The sequence below is a fragment of the Achroia grisella genome, unplaced genomic scaffold (genome assembly GCF_030625045.1).
Source record: "Achroia grisella isolate CSIRO2021 unplaced genomic scaffold, CSIRO_AGI_Agris_v1 utg1062, whole genome shotgun sequence".
Lineage (NCBI taxonomy): Eukaryota > Metazoa > Arthropoda > Insecta > Lepidoptera > Pyralidae > Achroia > Achroia grisella.
The window spans coordinates 1,868,068-1,887,934 of record NW_026712566.1 but is presented as its reverse complement, the minus strand read 5'-3'; the positions used below and the strand labels follow the sequence as shown (position 1 = coordinate 1,887,934).

Genomic DNA, 19,867 nt, shown 5'->3' with positions numbered 1-19,867 from the left:
AATACATATACACGTAATTCACAAAATTTATACATACATTCATAACATGACTCACGAGCACACGTACATGAGCCTAGAAGAGAAGTAGTAACGTGTAAGGTGTGAGACGAGACGAGACTAGAGCGAGACCGTCCGACGTGTAGCGTCTCGTTTTGATACTAATAGCGTGTTTCTGTGTTCCGGTGCTTGTGCGCGTACGGTCCGTATGTGTGTACGTACGTGTGTAGGGCGTATCGCATCGGTCGCTACTGCCCGCTGTGCGAGCGCTCCTTCATCGGCCCCAAGGGGACAATGCAGCTCGTCATTTGTAAGCTCTGCGATAGGCAACTGCATCAAGGTACGTCATGCCATCGAACGTGTGCAACGCAACCGCTTACGGCGGAGTCGTTTACGAATACTGGCACGTTGTCGTGTACAACCGCAGAGCGAGGAATGAGTCAAGACGGAGCGTTATGTACATTAGAAGTGAAGCGGCTACACTATGGTCGAACGAACGCACTCGTTTACAGTGCTTATGTACTTTAATAATAAAGCAAATCTATTGTCGAACGAATACGAAACGAAAGAAACTTGTTTACGTTTTGTTTCTCATTACAAACGTGCTTGTTTTGACACGTGTCAAATTCAATGTCAATTTACTTTTTTAACACAAATATAATGCAAGTTAAAAGCATTTCATGCACTCCAAATTTATTTGTTAAATATTAAAAAATACATAATTTCACATTCATGTATCGTCACTACATTAAGAATTCTGTGATATATTGTATATATTAACCTGATATAATTAAGTTCAATATTCTTTCGCGTGTCTATTTTCTTTTGCATACTTCTACTTAACAAAATAAATATAAAATATACAGCACGTTTCTAATATCATCGTACATTTATAGAAAAGTGCCTTCACTTTTGATGTACTTAAAGTTTCCTCTTGACTTCTTCTTGTTCTATGTATCTGATCGAACAAGCTTTAAGACAATGAAGATTGCAATACAAACGATATATTGATATTTCTCTCTATAGGTACTTTTATATGGGCACTTTTTTTTTCTAATAATTGCCGGAAACTATAGAGTTTTTAAAATATCGTAGTGTCGAGCAATTATTGATATTTATTTTAGCAACAATAATTGTTTAGCTAGTTGTTTAGGATAGCTAACTAAATTGTCCATGTAATAGGCCTTTGAGAGAGGTAAATGATAATAAGTTTTACGCGTTATTTTATGTTTGAAGAGAAACATAAATCTGCGATCTGCATTGTTGTGATATACCTTGTACAGTCAGCTTCATATATGTGCACAAAGAATGGTCAGTAATATTTTAGAAATCACAATTATCATGGTATTGTTACTTGATAGTTATATAAAACCATGTCAATTTAAACAGTAAAATAGACTACACATTTGAAGCTGTGCAGTTGACATATTGACCATTATTAAGTCTTGTATACATATTTATGAAACAGACTGTACGCAACGGTAAATCCGCAAGTAATTTGAACATTAATCGTGTAACTTTTGAGCAAATTGTCTATGATTATTTATTTATAGTCTTTTGTTCAAGTTACTTGCCGCGAACTGCACTACTGGTATTCGTAATTTAAAAATGGAACAATAAATGCGACTTGCCAGTATATCTGAAATGACTCTACTTATTTATCGCTGTCAGAGTTTGAACTAGTTGCACTTTAAATGTAAAATTGATTATTATAATTTAGTCCAATCTCTGGCGGCGAAGCGACCCTCTATTTATTTTTTGACATGAGGATATAGAATGGCAAATATAAGTTTCACCACAATTTATAGCAATTGTTGAACATTTATGCAAAACACATTTTATTCCTGATTAATGTGTTCCGAATTTCACTTGTTGACATTAAGTTATTATACATGCCTTTTTAAATACTTTTAAAAGGCAAAGGTAAGTTTAAATATAGTCTACGACATGAATTGAAATATACTATTTATGTAAAAAGTATCAAATATATTGTTTATATATAAAATAACAACCATGTTGACAATTATAATTTTTCTTGGCCGTTCTGTATCCAAAAAAAAAAATCCCTCGCTTGCATTTTACCGGAGGATGATATTTTTCCTTTAATTTAAAATGTTGGCAACACTTATGGAATCCTCGCATTTTGCGCGCTTTGCTTGATTTTCCATTACTCTGCATGTTACATTATACTTCATTATCATAGTTTTTTATATATAATAAGCATTATTTATTCGTATTCCAACTTAGCATTACCTCGCTTATATTCTGTTTGCATTTGTCACGCAACACTGTTTGCCAGATTTCTGAACTGATTAGAAGATCGAAGCCTGCACATTGGATATACAAATATAGATCAGTATAATATATACCCAGGAATATATATAGGAAGCTTGTCTCTGTTAGTTGTGTTTTAGAGAGCGTGTAAGTGACGCATGATGTATATACACAGTAACGAATGCATCGTTAGACGGTAGATGACGCTGGAAATTTATAGTCAATACCAACAGGGGACCCTTGAGGAGTATGATTTGTGTGTGTCATGAATTGTATCTATCGGCTCTAGGTGGAATGTCAGTCGAGCCCGGCTGCGGACAAGCCTACTATGAACTGTGGAACTTGTCAAATTAATAATTATATTTTGAACATAGTAACCTCCTTTTTAAAGGACAAACAATTCTATTTTTAGATACGTTTCAGATTTATATACGGCATGAATAAGAACTTTGAATTTCATGTCTTGTTTAATTTTATTATATGGCATAAGAGAGGACAGTTTCCCTTATGTTTTCGATGCTGGGATAATAAACTGCTAGAGATTGATCACGGAAGTATCTATCGATAGATTTGTTTGCCATTTATGTAGAGGACAAATGTGTCACATCTCCATTAATGGGACTGGATGGGTATTCGCAGTTGAAAGACACAGATATCCAACTGCAATGACGAATAGGTATTACCGATATGCATGCGCCTGGTAGTGTCGCAGACGGGCTCGAGCGGGAGCGTGCGGTGTGTAACGTTGGTGTGTTGTCGCAGAATGCGTTAGGCAAACGGTGTCGAGTCTGAACGTGCTGGACTACACGTGCGGCGAGTGTCGCCGCGGCGGGATCACGTCGCGCGCCGCAGCCGTGCGCCTCGCGCCGAGGACCATCGCCACGCTGTTCATGGCCAAGCGGCGGTTCAACAAGTACGCGCACCGGCAGTACCTCGAGAGCCGCCAGCGGCAGCTCGGCGACGAGCGCGCGTCCGACGCACCTCCGGACGCAGACGCCGACGTCGACGCACCCGCGGACGCAGACGCCGACGTAACCGTGGACGCAGACGCCGACGTAACCGCAGACGCAGACCACTACGACTGAGCGCCGCCAGTGTGTGCGAACGATCTGTATAGTTGGACCGTGTAATATATCTAGCTGTTATTAGTTTGTACGCTCTTATTCGCTTCGGTAATACGGTTGTAAGGTAAACTGTTGCATAAATCTGATTAATATAACGATTAACTGGTAGGCTATATGTACATGTAAGTTATCGGATAGTGAGGAGATACTAGTTGTATTGTCTCTTATGTTCACGCGGCATACTCTTCGTTTTGTACGCAATGAAATGAATACGATCGTCAAAGATTGTGTGGACTGACGCGGTCGACATATTATGCATATTGTATATCCCTAGTGGACGTAGACGGTTTGATTTTAATGATAATAAACATCGTAAAGTGGTTAGATAGATAGCTGTAGAACGCAGGTCACTAACATGTATAATGTACAGTAACTTATACTAACTTCACTATATGGGTAGCTGGGCAATTTTTTTATCTATTTTAAATATGAATAGTTTTGTTTTGTAAGTACCAAGTACGAGATGGACGATGTGAGTGTGAGTGAGGCGTCGCGTTCGTCGCGAGTGAACTCTACAACTTAGTTATAGTGAACTATTGTTTGACGTTAAACTGATACTGGGAATCAACGATCTATCAAAGTGAAAATGTTTATTATTTAGTGTATATTTTAAACATCTGCCTAATCATGCATTTGATTGTAACTCGAAAATTTCTGTTATTGTCATTGTTCTATTAAATCATAAAATGTGGGCGTGTGATTCGAATACAATGCGCATTTTGTTTTGATATAGTTTAATATTAAAGTATTGTTAATTTTGCTTATTAAGGTATTTATTTATTAGTTATACTTTTACATGGATACACCAGTATACAACCTTTTGTTTCCCTTTACATAATATTCGAGGAGGACGGTTAGATAAAAGACGAAATATTGAATGTGGCCACATCGAGACAACAAAAGTGACGTTGGCGACAGACTATCATGAATTTTCTTATGAATTGGGTGCGTTTGACGATATGTTTCCGTAACGAGCGATTTATATGGTGTTGATTAATTAGTTGCACGTATACATAGATTATGTTAAGATTTATTTGTTTAGTTTAATTGTATGAATGAAATTCAGCAGCTCCATTTCATGTGATTATTTCATACTTAATTTCAAAGTACAAAACTAATAGGCTACCTTTATGTGCTAATTTAATCACTGTCGTTCTGGAAAGCGTACGGACCCCAATGATTATAGATTTATTATACAAAGGACAGATAAATTATTTAACACAGAGTATAATTATGTTTATTTCATGATGAGAAATTATTTATTTATTGTACGGTGTTACGAATGTAGTATTAAAATATCGACCAGTTGGGTGGTGGCTTCCAGGGCGAGGCGAGACCCGTGTACGTACCGATAGTGGGACGGTAGGAAGGTAGAACGGTAACAAGGGTCGCCCCCGCTGTACCTGCAAGTGATTATATCTGCGCGCTATCGTCTCTCAACCACTGCTGTGTGCAATCATCCCGAAGCATATTGTATTATACATATTGTATTGGAAGCGTATGAATAAGTGCAGGCGATGATGGTCGCGTCATCGAACACTGATTACTTGTATTGTATAATTTTTTAGTTTATAGTTGTGCTTTGGTTTATTATTCGTAATTTACTTAGTGACAATTTAAGATAAAATTTTATGTCCCCGTGTATTTCATCAAATCATGTTATAACTTTTATACGATGTACACTACTGGTTTGGTGTGTCCTCACACCACGATTCGCATTGCTTTATTGACACAGGTGATTAAGACTTACTTGTAAGTGAATAATGATAACTATATGTCTACTTAATGCAAGTGTAAACGTTCTAGAAATCTCGCACTGTTCGGTCAATTTTGTAAAAAAAATAAAATAAATTTAATTTAAACTTTGTGTTTGTACTATCCTTTTGTTCTGGTGTAAATAAAAAGAATTCATAATTAAACTTGTTGTTATGTTGTAAAGGAATTGTATATTCGCGCCAATAATAACCATTAATGACATATTTAAATTAGATAGCTTTGTGTAGAAAATTAAATACAATTATAAATGGCAATATTTAGAGTATTATAGACTTGGTTTTTTTATTATTGCGATGGGAAATTAATTTTAAATGAAACTATTGAGTGCAATAAAAAATAATTTATATAATTTGACTTACAATATGGTAAACTCGGTAGCATATTATTTAACAAAATTTTATAAACACTGAAAATATTCAGCAAATATGTTTTATAAACTGGCAATAAAGCATCTGTATTCTTATATGATAAGAAGGGTACCTGGAAACAATAAAAAGTTACATTATTACATTTAGAATAATAAAGATATAAATGAATAGCGTTCTTTTGGATAAAAGGTTCCTATCAAACATTCAGACATTACGGGAGTGAAATTATTGGTTTTGGAGACAGAGACAACAGTCCAAAGGACCAAGGACAAACCAACGTAAGAGAAGTACCATGAGAGAAATTATAACAAAAATTTTAGGATGTCCAATTTTTATTTTTCATTAGATGGGTGATTTATTAATTGGGAAAACCAACAGTTACAATCTATACAAAAATAAATAACAGTGTTTGTAAATTTTCACAAAATGTATATGAAAGTATGTACGGTACTAATATCAAATTATTAATTTAAAACAAATGATGATGAGCTAGTAGTAAATAGCAACAAGCACCAGAAACAAAAAAAAAATCGGATCAGTAGTATTGGAGATTACCTCGACCATCGAAATTTACAAACTTTATAATAAGAAGAGAAAGAATATAATATTTATTAAAATAAAATTAATTTTCAAAAATATTAGCTTCTAAAATGTCATAGTTTGATTCTACTGCTACGTTCACATATGAATACAAATTAAGCCAAAAGAACAAGCTAGCAACAGTAATAATAAAAATATATCAGCAAATACATTTTCTAGGATACAAAATAACTATCAAAATTTTTACAATGTCTTCAAAATAGTAACTTATATTTCACTTACCTATCAGTTGCGATACACGCGCAGCTGGGCCACAAGGCCGCTAAAGCCGGCGCCAAACATAGTTTCGAACACGCAAATATCTACAAACACTCGACCACCCACAAGTATTTTGAGAATTGAGTATGTTTAAAATTTGAACAAACATCATTCATTCGTATAAACGCTAACTTTATATACCTATATTAGTTGTTTGTTGTCTCTTTCTTTTATTCTATTTTATGTGAAAGAAAGTGATTTAAACACATTAAGTGTTAAAATGGGATTATAATGGTATTTTTTCATAAATAAAGGGCTACACTTGTCCCATGTCAAAGTTCAAAGCCTGTTTCATTTGTGCAAAGGGGCTTGTAGTGACGCTGTTGCAATCGTTTCTTATTTTAATCAGATTCAAACGTTTGCAATTATGTCGAACCATTTGACAGTTAAAGTTTCAAACGATCGTACATAATAGCAAAATTTTGGATATCTGTTTAAAATAAGAAACGATTGCGACGTCGTTACATAACACCTCTGTACTGTAATTGGACATGTTTGCATAGTATATTTGCTAGATGTATTTTAGTTTGGGATATTTGTTCAAATGTTTGTTGGAGGCTCTTCGAATATGTGTTCAAATGTTTGAAGCTATGTCTGGCGGCTGGATATAGAGGAGCACACCGTAAGGGGTGCGTTGGCAGCATGCGCGTGTAGTGACGTCACTCGTCGAGCCGCAGGCCTCCGATGGAGAGGAAGGTGAAGGCGTTATGCAGCGCGGCCACCGGTACTAGCGTAGTCGCCGCTCTTACACCCATCCGGATGCGTACAGCCGACACTGCATCTACTAGGACCGCTGCGTTTGGAGAACTCCACGCCTGCGATTGAAATAAAATTACTTTTTTTATACTACGTAGGTGGCAAACAAGCAAATCGCCTATCGGATGGTAAACGGTTACCACAGCCTGAAACACAAGCATTGCTGACCCTTAAGAAATCTTAATATACCCTTCTTGAAAAACCCCATACTGTAGTCTCTTGTGAAAACCTTGACAGGAAGTTCATTCCACAATCCTAAGTGTACGCAGGAGGAAGCTCCTCTGAAACTACACTATCCGAGACCACGTAGGTTCCAGCGTGTGGGAATACTAGTAAAGAATTTTGTTGAAAACGACGCTGCACAAACGACGTTGTACTATGTTGGTGTGTGTGTGTATATTATTTATTTATATGTATACTACTATTATACCTGATAGAATATTCTCATTTTAACTGCGGGGCTGGACTCTGTTTCCCTGGTGTCGTTGAGGAGCTTCCTGAGCGCGTACTCGAGCACGGCTTCAAGGTCCTCACGACGCATCAGAGATGCGAGCTGCTTGTGAGACTGGCACGCCTCCTCGCTGGGGAACGACAGCTGGCACGTCGACGGGGACGACGCTGCGTTGGGATTATATTTACATAGTACAAAATATAGTTGCTGCCGCTGTCTATTCGCTTAGATCTTTTTATCTATGTAACAGATTTTTATGTAGTTTTTAGCAGCAGATAGTAATTCAAGAGGTAGGATTATATGTATAATAAATGTACATCCATGCGAACCCAGCTAGTTATTAATAATTTTCAATTTTACATGCCTTATGAGGCAAAACATAATGATATAGGAAAATGTATTTACAATCCTAACTTGTGTAGAGCTATGTTTATTGCAAATTAAATTTTATTTATTTTGGATATATACATTTTATTTCCTTAATAAAAATTTAATAGTAATAATTTGAAACCCTACAATTTTCATACCATATACAAATATAGATGTGGCATAGTTTTGTTTGCTGACGACGCTCTGATTTTTACAGTAGTTAGATTGACCGATAATTATGACCATGTAAACAGTGCCTTGCAGTGTCTCTGGTAAATTTTACAGATATTTAATATATGTTATATCTATCATTTAACAAATAAACATTACAATTAATTTAGCTTATAAATAGTGAATCTATCACAAGAAAATTCGTTTTTTTTATTAATATTTAGTGTCATAATATACCTACCAGTGGCTACATGACAAACGAAAGCAGCGACAGTGTTTTCATAGTTCCATCGTCTTGTTATCGCCACTTTGTATTCTCCGATATTACATCCAGTCTCTTCATCTGCAACACAAAATTAAGTTATAAACCCGTTATCGTTACGTTTAAAGATACTATGGTATAATTTGACAATTACAGAAAATATTACTTAGTACTTTTTTTTACATTATACATTCGTCTCTAATATAGAAATGGAGTTATAAAATGAAAGAAATATTGGATGTCGTAATCATTGAAACGAACTCCTTAGCATTCTATGGATTCACCAAACAGGTCGGGTCCATCGTCTGATAGAGAGGGATACGCCGAGCAGTTCCGGGGACTTGTCACCCGGGTGTCTTGCCGGTGATCATCAACGCTCATCTCCACTGCTTGTGTTTATCTTCCTGGCTAGCCAAAGCCGGTAGGATTCTGCGCGCGGCGCGGCAGTGTGTCGCAGCGTGGGGCGGTACTCACAGTGGAACCGGTTGTTGTCGGAGTGCGCCCAGGCGGTCCACTCGAGGCGGGCGCGGCGCGGCAGTGTGTCGCAGCGTGGGGCGGTACTCACAGTGGAACCGGTTGTTGTCGGAGTGCGCCCAGGCGGTCCACTCGAGGCGGGCGCGGCGCGGCAGTGTGTCGCAGCGTGGGGCGGTACTCACAGTGGAACCGGTTGTTGTCGGAGTGCGCCCAGGCGGTCCACTCGAGGCGGGCGCGGCGCGGGAGGGCGGGCACGACCACGTACTGCACGATGGCGCCGGCCGTGCGCCGCTCCAGCTGCCGCCGCGCCTCGCCCACGCTGCGCGCGCCCGTCGTGTAGCACACGCTCTGCACACACACACAAACAGGTGCTATTACATTCGATCGTTCTAAAATTCCATCTACTCCAATTACTACAGGACGATGAGTTTTATTACGAGTTATATAATACATGTGTAACTATTAGTTACATAAACAACCTACTGATTTTCAGGGCGAGCGCACACTGATAAATTAACATACGCGCAACATAGGGCGAAACATAATTAAAAAAATAAGCGCGCGCATTAGCATCACGTGCCGCAGGGCGAGCGCACACTGGCGGCGTGGTCCGAACCTGCACGACGGCCCGCATGCGCGCGCGGTGACGCGCGCAGCACAGCGAGTGGTGCCGCAGGGCGAGCGCACACTGGCGACGTGGTCCGTACCTGCACGACGGACCGCATGTGCGCGCGCGGGTGAGCGGCGCGCAGCACGCGAGTCACGTGCCGCAGGGCGAGCGCACACTGGCGACGTGGTCCGTACCTGCACGACGGCCCGCATGTGCGCGCGCGGGTGAGCGGCGCGCAGCACGCGAGTCACGTGCCGCAGGGCGAGCGCACACTGGCGACGTGGTCCGTACCTGCACGACGGCCCGCATGTGCGCGCGCGGGTGAGCGGCGCGCAGCACGCGAGTCACGTGCCGCAGGGCGAGCGCACACTGGCGACGTGGTCCGTACCTGCACGACGGCCCGCATGTGCGCGCGCGGGTGAGCGGCGCGCAGCACGCGAGTCACGTGCCGCAGGGCGAGCGCACACTGGCGGCGTGGTCCGTACCTGCACGACGGCCCGCATGTGCGCGCGCGGGTGAGCGGCGCGCAGCACGCGAGTCACGTGCCGCAGGGCGAGCGCACACTGGCGACGTGGTCCGTACCTGCACGACGGCCCGCATGTGCGCGCGCGGGTGAGCGGCGCGCAGCACGCGAGTCACGTGCCGCAGGGCGAGCGCACACTGGCGACGTGGTCCGTACCTGCACGACGGCCCGCATGTGCGCGCGCGGGTGAGCGGCGCGCAGCACGCGAGTCACGTGCCGCAGGGCGAGCGCACACTGGCGACGTGGTCCGTACCTGCACGACGGCCCGCATGTGCGCGCGCGGGTGAGCGGCGCGCAGCACGCGAGTCACGTGCCGCAGGGCGAGCGCACACTGGCGGCGAGCTCCTCCGCTGGCCAGCTGCATACTTCCCGGCACCAGCGCGATCTGCCCGCACGTGGCTATCACTTCGCCCACCTGCAAGTACGTCTATTAGATCATTAAAAATGTAGTATATGTGAGAAAGAGATTTAAGCATTATGTCGTCTCTAGCGTACACAGCTGGAGTCTTGAGGCCATTACGCTGTAACCGGCGAGTAAGAACAGTGGTTAGTGTCTGAGAATCGATATTTTGATAATGGGCAAGTTTTCAATAAACCAGAAAAATATAATATAACATTAAAGCATAAAACAGCCGATCTATGTTTGAAACCAAAATTTTTAATTATTTTCTTCCTGTAGAATCCATTAGCGTCATGGGCTTCAACTTTGATATGCTTAAATACTGTTTCTATATAAATAAATTCTAAATATTTACTATACTAACATATGATATGATGTCTTGTAAAATCATAATTATTTATTTACAGCATACCTTAATAGCTTGACTATATGGTCCAATATTGGCTGGAGCCCAATGCGAGATTCCCTGTACGTGCATTGTCACTCGTTCTTTCGAGTTAGTGTCAGTCTCGTGATCGTTGGGTACAGCTTTGTGCGCAACCTGATATGAAATGGATATAATTGAGTGTTTTTCTATATTAACAATTTTTTTATATGACTGAATACAAACAAGCTCATGGTCTATCTGATAGAAAAGTGGTAACCGTCGTCTATAAATATAATCAGTACCATAGGTACCTCGTCATCACGTGATGTGACCCTTTCATGCGTTGCCAGGCCGAAGGTTTGATGTAATATCACTACTATATCTCATCCTAGAATATACCTTACAACTTAAGTTTGCTTAGTGACAAAGTAGGTTAGATAGAGGTAATCACGCACCTTCATGTATACAATTTATTTATGTTTTTAAATAGGTAGATATGTACATATTATTCATATTTTTATGGTAAACAAAGTTTGTAGATCTCTGCATGTTTTCTAATAATGCAATAGTTTAAAAAGGTACGTACAGCATCTAGAAGAAGTCCCACGTCGCTCGGTAGAGGACACTGCACGCAGACCCTCGTTGGTGGGTTTGGAAAACAAAAGTTTTCCACATACACCTGATTTAGAGTTGCATATTCGTTCATATCTCGCATATAAATGTTCACAGAACATACATCTCTGAGGGTGCAGTCTTCAGATTCTAGTAGGTCTGAAAATATTGATACCGTTACATCATCGAGTAGATACTTAATGTTTTTTGTTATTGGAATGCTAATAACCCAATAATGCATAAACGAAATATCACCTTTGGAAAGTTTACACTTTATCCTTAGGAGATAAAAATCATCGCTTCTAAGAATATCCTTCAACTCTTGTACCTGATGGGTCTAGGTAGCGAACTCTGATAAAGGGCGAGCACAATCGATCTATGTAAGGCGACTAAGCACCTGACTCCCAAATTACTCAATAAAAAAAATACTGGACTGCAAAACAAGCTGACCGCCAACGTGATGATAAGTGGTAACTATCTTATTTTATTTTTTAAGATATAGGTACAGTTGTATATCTCGCTATTTGATAAGAATTACAAAGTCACTGACATTTGTGAAAGTATTTGTTATATTGTAATACAAATAATCAATAGGAAATACTACAAAAGAAAACTAGCTCGCGAGCCTAGCTTCTCTTTTCTTCCGATTAATTTGGTCAGAAATGTAACTTGACATATAAAGTATTATTTTATTGTAAATCTGACTAAAATTTAAAGTAAGTCTATGTGATTGTAGATTAAGATATGATATATAATTTAAAAAAACTCGTGAAAAAGTTTACCTACTGATGAGTTTTTTCATGGCGTCCTCTGTCGCCACCCTTATATCTACGCCGTCACCGATAACACCTCCAATGAAGTACCATCCGTGTTTATTCCCATATATCGTTCTATGGTCCAACACCGGCTGTATATGGCACTCATCATCTGCTCGCTCATAATGAAATCCATCTGTATTGTCTATACTATCATTTTCATCGACACTAGAAACATCAGTCCTGTCCCCTGAATATGTGAGCAATGGGTTCAGTTCTTTCTGTTTCTTCTTCTCTTCTTTTTCTAACTTCTCTATGGATTCTATTTCTGATTCACTCGCCTCTATATCACTAAGGTCACTGAATACGCTGTCACTCAAATCGTTTATGTAATCTAAGGAGCTCTTTACAGTCGGAGGTAGTTTGGCTTCTGCATTCTCTTTTGGTTCAACATGCAGTTTAAGATTCAAGTAACCGACCGGTGCTACAGGGTCGTCTGTGTGTATTACCATCTCTTTCTCATCTCTGTTGTAACAAATATTTATTTGTTATTAGAACCGAATAGATATGGAAGTAATAGTATAGATTTTCTTTTTAATTTCAATTAGTAATAATATTACTTTTTTCCATAATTTTCTTGGGCATTCTCAATTTTGTTATCTTCATCGAAAAATAAACAAATAAAAACGCTTTACTATATGATATAGCTAGACTATAATAGCAAACAGTTGAAAGAAATATATTCCTTACCTAATGTATATGAAAGAGAAAGATTAGTTTAATAATGTGTATTTTAATTAAAAAAATAAATTATATGCAGTGTTTATTTTTATTTAAAACCTTAACTCATAAAGGAAGTAGGGTGAGAGAGGTGTTGTTAATTAAGGAGTGACTATGGTAATCAAATGGTCTATTGCTAACAATATATCATGGAAACCTGTTGTTGGAAACCGTTGTGGTTGATGACTGGAAAATGCGCTATGTGATCACATTTCTTCCTCATAGTATAATTCTCCAATGGTCGCCCGCTAGGGTATACGATTAGCGCACCTTTCCATACAAAAAATAACAAACACACAGACAGTTTTCGACTCGTTACAACATTATTATTTTATTACAAATAATATTATCATCCTATGATTATCATATCCTTAAGAAACTAAGGCTAATGGTCGGAAATAAAGACAAGAACAAGGATAGTAGGCACGTCCAAGCTTAAGTGGCGACATCTACAATAACTCACACAACTAATCGTTTCCTGAAGAGTGGGCAGTCAAGAGTGAACGTCTCGTACTCGCCGCCTTCGCCGCATATATTCAGGCCGTACTTCTCCTTCATGACTAGAAGATGTGGCTGGATTTCTTGTATGCTCATGCCGAGGTGCGCCCGAGGGTCTAGTCCAAGTGCAGCCACCTGATATTAATAAGTTAATTTTTTTTTATATAATTGTTAAGCGGTAACGTCGCCTATATAGGGTGAAGAGGATTGTTAGCAATGTACTATGTCAGGTTGACCTCCACGTGGTTCCCCCTGGAAACCATTGTGAAAAATTCATGGTGAATTTGCCTCGTTGGTCTAACTGACCTCATAGTCCTCATACATATCTTCTCCTCCTCCACTGGTTCTCCGCCAGTGGACACCGTAATCGCAGGCATGCACCATTCCATTATCATCAATAAAAACGTCATCTATATGCATGAACAGCATACTATCGATATGTTATTATGTAACACCCGTGAAAAAAATATTGAATAACTTGACGTTCATAAGTGGCTAAAATGTTCGACATTAATTAATGATTTTTGATTTGCTACTTCAGGCAATTTTATTTATTTTTTATTTCAGGTGACATTAACAAATTAACAAAGCCAGTTGCGTGCACTTTATATAAATAAAACACTTTGTTCAGCAAGAATAGTTATATTTTGTGGGGATTGAACCTGCTACCAACGGAAATTGAGACGATATGCTGATTGAGTCCTTCAAATGGTAAGATTTTTTTAACACCGTAGTCAGAACATTAGTTATCCAACTATATTAGACTACTAGATTTTTTTTATGTAATTAGAATTGAAAATACACTATAAACCTACCTGATGGTAAGCTTTGACCATCATTTATACTGGCGCCCCGCCAGCGTAAACCATTAACGCAGGTGGGTGCAATTCCATTATCATCCATAAAAAACATCGTTTATATACATGAACAGCACTATGGATATCATGTTATCATGTGACTGGAAAGTTTTTGCTTCATTTTAATAATATCGCGAAAGTATGAATGTTTGTTACTCTTTCACGCAAAAACTACTAAACGGATTTTGATAAAACTACAGTAATATAGCTTATGCAATAGAATAACTAGGCTATATTTTTTATTGAAATTTAACGCGAATGGAATCGCGGGCACTGTTACTGTATTAATATATTAATATGTGTGCACTAAGGATACAAATAAAAATTCTTAGCTATCAATCTTATTTATACTTCATCTGTGGAACGGGCTACGAAGGTAATCAACGCTAACACAACAATATTACCCAACGAAAGATATCGATGGAGTATGTACATAAGTGATCTTGTTTACATGCCTCTCTGGCATATTACCGAGTTGATAAAAAAATATTTATTACACTATGCCTGCGTGACTAGTTGTGAAACTCTTTGTTAAATAAATTTTATACTATTTACTTTAAATAGTAATATATATAAACACTATTTTGTTCAACGCTCTTTAAAATTGTGCATCTTCGGTGGTCTGTTGCGGACACCGCCTTACTTCTGATGGTCGCGGGTTCAATCTTGTACGATGCTAATATTTGTATTCATAAATCGGTTAAGTTGTTTTGAGTTCTATTATTTTCATAAAGTTCCCAAATCCGTTTTCTTTATCCTATATCTTACACGTAAACAGAGATCAAATACATTATTAGTACATGTACACAATAAACACATGAAACTTTAATATAAATATGTTTTTGTATGAAAAATGATAATTAACGTAAATATTATGTTATATCGTGTATACATAATAGCAACAACAAAGTCTCTTAAATTTCCTATAAAATATACTATTTAAAAGATTATTATGGTGAAGGGATAGCACAGGATTACTGATTGCTAGTTTCTGCTCGTGATTACGTTCACGTATTTTGATATTTAAGCAGCCCACATTCTCAAATTGAAATAATTAATCTAGGCCTCGGCAGTCTAGCAGTTTAGCACACCGCCTTACCTCCGATGGTCGAGGGTTCGATCCCTCGTACGACACAAACTTTTGTATTTATGAGTATGTTTTTATTGGTATGGGAGTTCGCTATGTACATTGTGCTCGTATTTACAAAAAATGTATTTAAATCAGTTAGTAATATTTCGATCAGTTGTCTAGCACCCATAAAACAAGCTCTGCTTCATTTGGGACTAGATGGCGCTGTGTGATTGTGCTGGGGTTGTTATTATTATTTTGCCAAATTTTATTATAATAAGTTAATCTGTCAAGGTGTATATTTAAAACAAATCACTTTGTCATTTACGATATTACTAAAGTAATTAGACGGTCATTGATGACTTGTTTATAATAGATAATTTATTAACGATTTTTCCTCAATTTATGTAAGTTTCCTCAAGCTATCTATTAATAATCCTTAATAGTTCATTGTTATTGTAAACTTAAATGAATCTATTAGATGTATCGAAACTATCATAATTTTTCTTATAATAATAATAATCATCAATTATTAACCATAGTATAGTAATGTGGAAATTATAAAAGAACTTAAACACTAATATGGCTCTATAAGATGAAAGCGTCTCCACTCAGCTTGTACTGCAGTGTCCCTGCTGCGCTGATTTTCAGTGGAGTCACCACTCGAAAAACAGTTTCAGACATCAGCAAGTACAACAGACAAACTAAATTTTTTTCATTAGTAATTTAATGAATTACACACAGTCACTACTATTTTATTTACTCATATAGACTGTCACAAGAAGTTCATAAGCGGATATTATGAACCTCAAATATACCAAAACTTCAGAGCCTTGTAGTGATTTCCCTAAGCACTTTATAGACATTATAATATTCCAACTGATAAAATATCTACTGTACAGGATATTAATGTTTGTGAATTGATAAGAATCGACAATAATAATTATTCCAGCTCGCTACTGTTATCTGTATAGTTAATTGCAGGTATCACATCCAATGTTTACAGTTAACATTGTGTATGTATAACTTATTGAGAGATTCAATACAGGTTAAGATAATGCAAATATATCACTGTTACTATATAAGTGATGAGGGGTAAAACCAAAAAATAATAAAATGTTTCTACATAAAAAATTTGAGCACACAGATCAGCCCTTAACAGCTTAATGAATTTGAGAAAACTCTTGGGTAATGGAATATAAAGATATTTCAATATGAAATGGTCCCTTTGCCACCATCATAGTAAAAAAAAGACATCTATAGATTATCAAAAAGACAGAGAAACTGTATTATTCTCTGTATTTTTTGAGGGTGAAGTGTGAATTTTTTTATAGATTAGTATTTTATATGATTTTTAAAAATCTCTTAGTCTTAAATAATTTGAATTTGGCAATGGTCTTATATAATTTATATATAACAAAAATAAAATATACAAACCTTAATTATGATAGCTTCAACACCATTTAATATCATTTCATTGAGTAGCTCCTTCTGGTTTCTTCTCCATAGGTATGCAAGAGCAACTAGACCTAATCTTTGACATCTAAAACCAAATACAATATTTCATTAAAAAATATATAATTTCGCAAGTTTTGTTGTAAATAAATATATATGGACTTATGTTATTTGCTTATGTATAATAAAAATCAAAACACTTTTATTCTATTTCCAAGTACATTAAAAATTTATGCAAATTATTTATGTCTCATTGAAACATATGCCCTTTGTCCACCAGTGGGGTAGTAGTACCACCTTTGTACACCAGTAGTTAGATTTATAAAAAAGGAAGCAAAATGTTTATTCTTCATGCTACTGATATTTAGAAGTTAGAGATTGATAAACAAGTAAAACTGACCAAGATGTTATTCTCATTGCCAGATTATGTATAATCTCTACTAACAATTTGATTATTTTAATTATTACTTTAATATTGTATTTTTATAACTTACACATTCTCAACCCTTATTCTTTGGTAATCTGACAATATTGCACCAACCGCCACTGCTTCTATGTCTATATCATCCTAAAACAATAATATAGTTATTAATCATAGAAACTATAGCTATAATGTATTAATTTATGTTTATTCCTGTATATTATTCAATTATAAAAATTTATGATTTTTCTTGAAAGAATTTTTACTTTAAGACTCTCTTGTTAGAGATAAACATGAACTTTCTTCATGGTACATTTTAAAATAAAAAACAATCATATGACATTTAAAAAAACTATTATTGTATTCTTTTGAGATTATTCTAATAATGTAATTTAAAAAAACAAGAAATAATGTTAAAATGTTATTAGTTGTTATTTTCAAGTTCAAATAAGGAAGTCTATGGTTTGTTAGCATAGATTTCATTATCTGGAATCCTTCAAGCTCACAATTTCTTTAAGAATAATATAACGGCTCTAGTGTAAACAGTCTGTGTTAAAAACAAATCTGTTTGTGATTCAAAGTAAAGAAGAAAATTTTGTACAATTTTTATTCATTTATACATAGCAATAATAAATAAATGATTTAATCTTTTATTCAGACATTAATTCCTTTTAATTAAAACTATTTCATATTTATATTTCTCTACTTTTTCATATTCATCAGAATCTTTAATTCCAGTTGTCTAGTTTGTACAAGTCTGTGTAATGTTGTTGTCTTTTTAAAACAATTAAGACACTTAAATTTATACATACAAACCTTTATTTTAGAAATCAATCTGTACAGATCCTCCACCTCATCATTGTCTGTGGGCTTATAATTTCTGCCTTGGTCGACAGCCACTCCGGTTATGATTTCTCTGTACAGAGGTAGTTCCATAGCCTCTGCGTACAGATCAATACCTTGGTGGCCCACTGTTTGGTACATATAACTGTCCAATTCATCTGCAAATATGTTTCAATTTCAACAAACTGTTGTTTTTTTTAATCAATCAAATAGGCTGTATTCTCGTAAATCTATGACTTATCTATCAGAAGTCTATGTAACAATTATGATAAGTCAAATGTATTGTCAGTTATAAATGTAGGTTGAGCAGAGAAAAAATTTTTATTTCTGACAAAGAAAAAGATAAACATAATTCGATATTTTAATTATGAATATTGTATCAATGGGAACTGATAATTGAATTAAATTAAATTAAATAGTACAACATAAAATTTATGTGACACTGGCACAGTATTATTGTCAATGTTTACAATTTTGTAGCATGAAATTATACTTGTTCACCAGTACTATTAATTTAATGGCATGAGAGTCCACAGTGTAAAATAATAACATCATAAATTATAATTTACTGAACAACTGACATATTGAAACAGATGTAACTCAGTTGAAATCTGCCACACATTTAGATCATGAATAATTTATGGCATCAGTGTATTAGCATGTTAATATAGATCGTGACTCAAATACGTCTCTAAATCGGAGCACCAACCTTTTTGAAGCGGTTGGAGGTTGGCCAGAGCAACGATCTCATGTCCAGCGGCGACGCACTGCATCATGTTGTAGCAGCTATCCTTGCCACCACTGATCAGTGCCACCGTCCTCATTTTACCAGAAGTAATATCAAGCCGAAAACACTATAATAAACGTTACATAACATTCAAAATATGTGTGCGCTTATAAAAAGCGAATAAGTTACAATGCGGTCCCGAATACGACATAGGCATGTCCAAATAAATTTTATCACTTGTATTTCTTGCTAGTGCGTCTTTACCACCTGTTGCTGTGGAAATTGTAACGCAACATAATGGAATTGTTATCTATTTTGATAACATAATGTACTATAATAGTAAATCAGAAAAATACGTTTAAAAAATCGAAGTGATGATAGTTAACTGTCAGACTGTCAATGTCAACAGTCTTATGTCATTTGATAATATGCCGAGTAGAAGAGTATACGGTATTTACGATTCTTTATCCAAGGTATTTACTGATGATATTAAATTGTCATTTAAACAAATTGTTAAATTAAAATTCTTTAACAACAAAGCAGTATTTATTGCTTAATATTTATTTGGTCTATTTCAATGTCTCAATGACATTGTTTACAATTACAATTTACATAGTTCTAATTTGCAGTCTAATAGGAGTGTTACACTATCAAGTATAACTGACATGAAGAACTTCATTTATCACTTTTGATTTCAGTAAACTAATTTATACCCTATCAGAAACGGCCTTAAAGGTCAATATTGAAAATATTCATTATTATTTTTGTAATTGTTTTGATCTACAGTTACAAAGTATTGTAAAAAATTCTAATTAAATACAGAAAATTGTAGTTTCTTTTTCTAGACTGCTAGTCTTATCCCGTGGTGCTGTCCACATGGTGTCGAGCCTATTTATTTGCTTGTAATGTAGCTTTCCATAGATGAAATTATTTTTTATATTAGTCAAATAATTTTTAAATCCCATAAATTATTATTACATTTATAAAAAACAAATAGAATAAACAGCAACTCGATAATATAAGTATACGTGAGTGATTTTTTTTAAACCGGATAGGAACCAATTATCTTT

General features: G+C 36.6%; 2 protein-coding genes across 2 annotated transcripts in view; one reads left to right on the top strand and one right to left on the bottom strand.

Moving 5' to 3' along the window:
* LOC131855686 (uncharacterized) overlaps window positions 1-5,283 on the top strand; it is a 28,631-nt gene extending 23,348 nt beyond the window's left edge. Inside the window, exons 14-15 of the mRNA XM_059206989.1 lie at window positions 228-337; window positions 3,034-5,283. Of these exons, the coding sequence (XP_059062972.1) occupies window positions 228-337; window positions 3,034-3,356 (433 nt within the window). The 3' untranslated portion in view covers window positions 3,357-5,283. The remainder of the gene's footprint in view (window positions 1-227; window positions 338-3,033) is intronic.
* Window positions 5,284-5,525: 242 nt separating this feature from the next.
* Window positions 5,526-19,172, bottom strand: LOC131855508 (uncharacterized). Its single transcript, XM_059206787.1, has 14 exons — window positions 18,780-19,172; window positions 18,044-18,228; window positions 17,301-17,374; window positions 16,789-16,894; window positions 13,391-13,560; window positions 12,179-12,672; window positions 11,367-11,551; window positions 10,826-10,954; window positions 10,267-10,428; window positions 9,063-9,228; window positions 8,386-8,487; window positions 7,584-7,771; window positions 6,362-7,212; window positions 5,526-5,651 (listed from the first exon to the last, which is right to left on the bottom strand). The coding sequence occupies exons 1-13, from the start codon at window positions 18,892-18,894 to the stop codon at window positions 7,057-7,059; spliced, it is 2,232 nt and encodes a 743-aa protein (XP_059062770.1). The 5' UTR covers window positions 18,895-19,172; the 3' UTR covers window positions 5,526-5,651; window positions 6,362-7,056.
* Window positions 19,173-19,867: the final 695 nt, after the last annotated feature.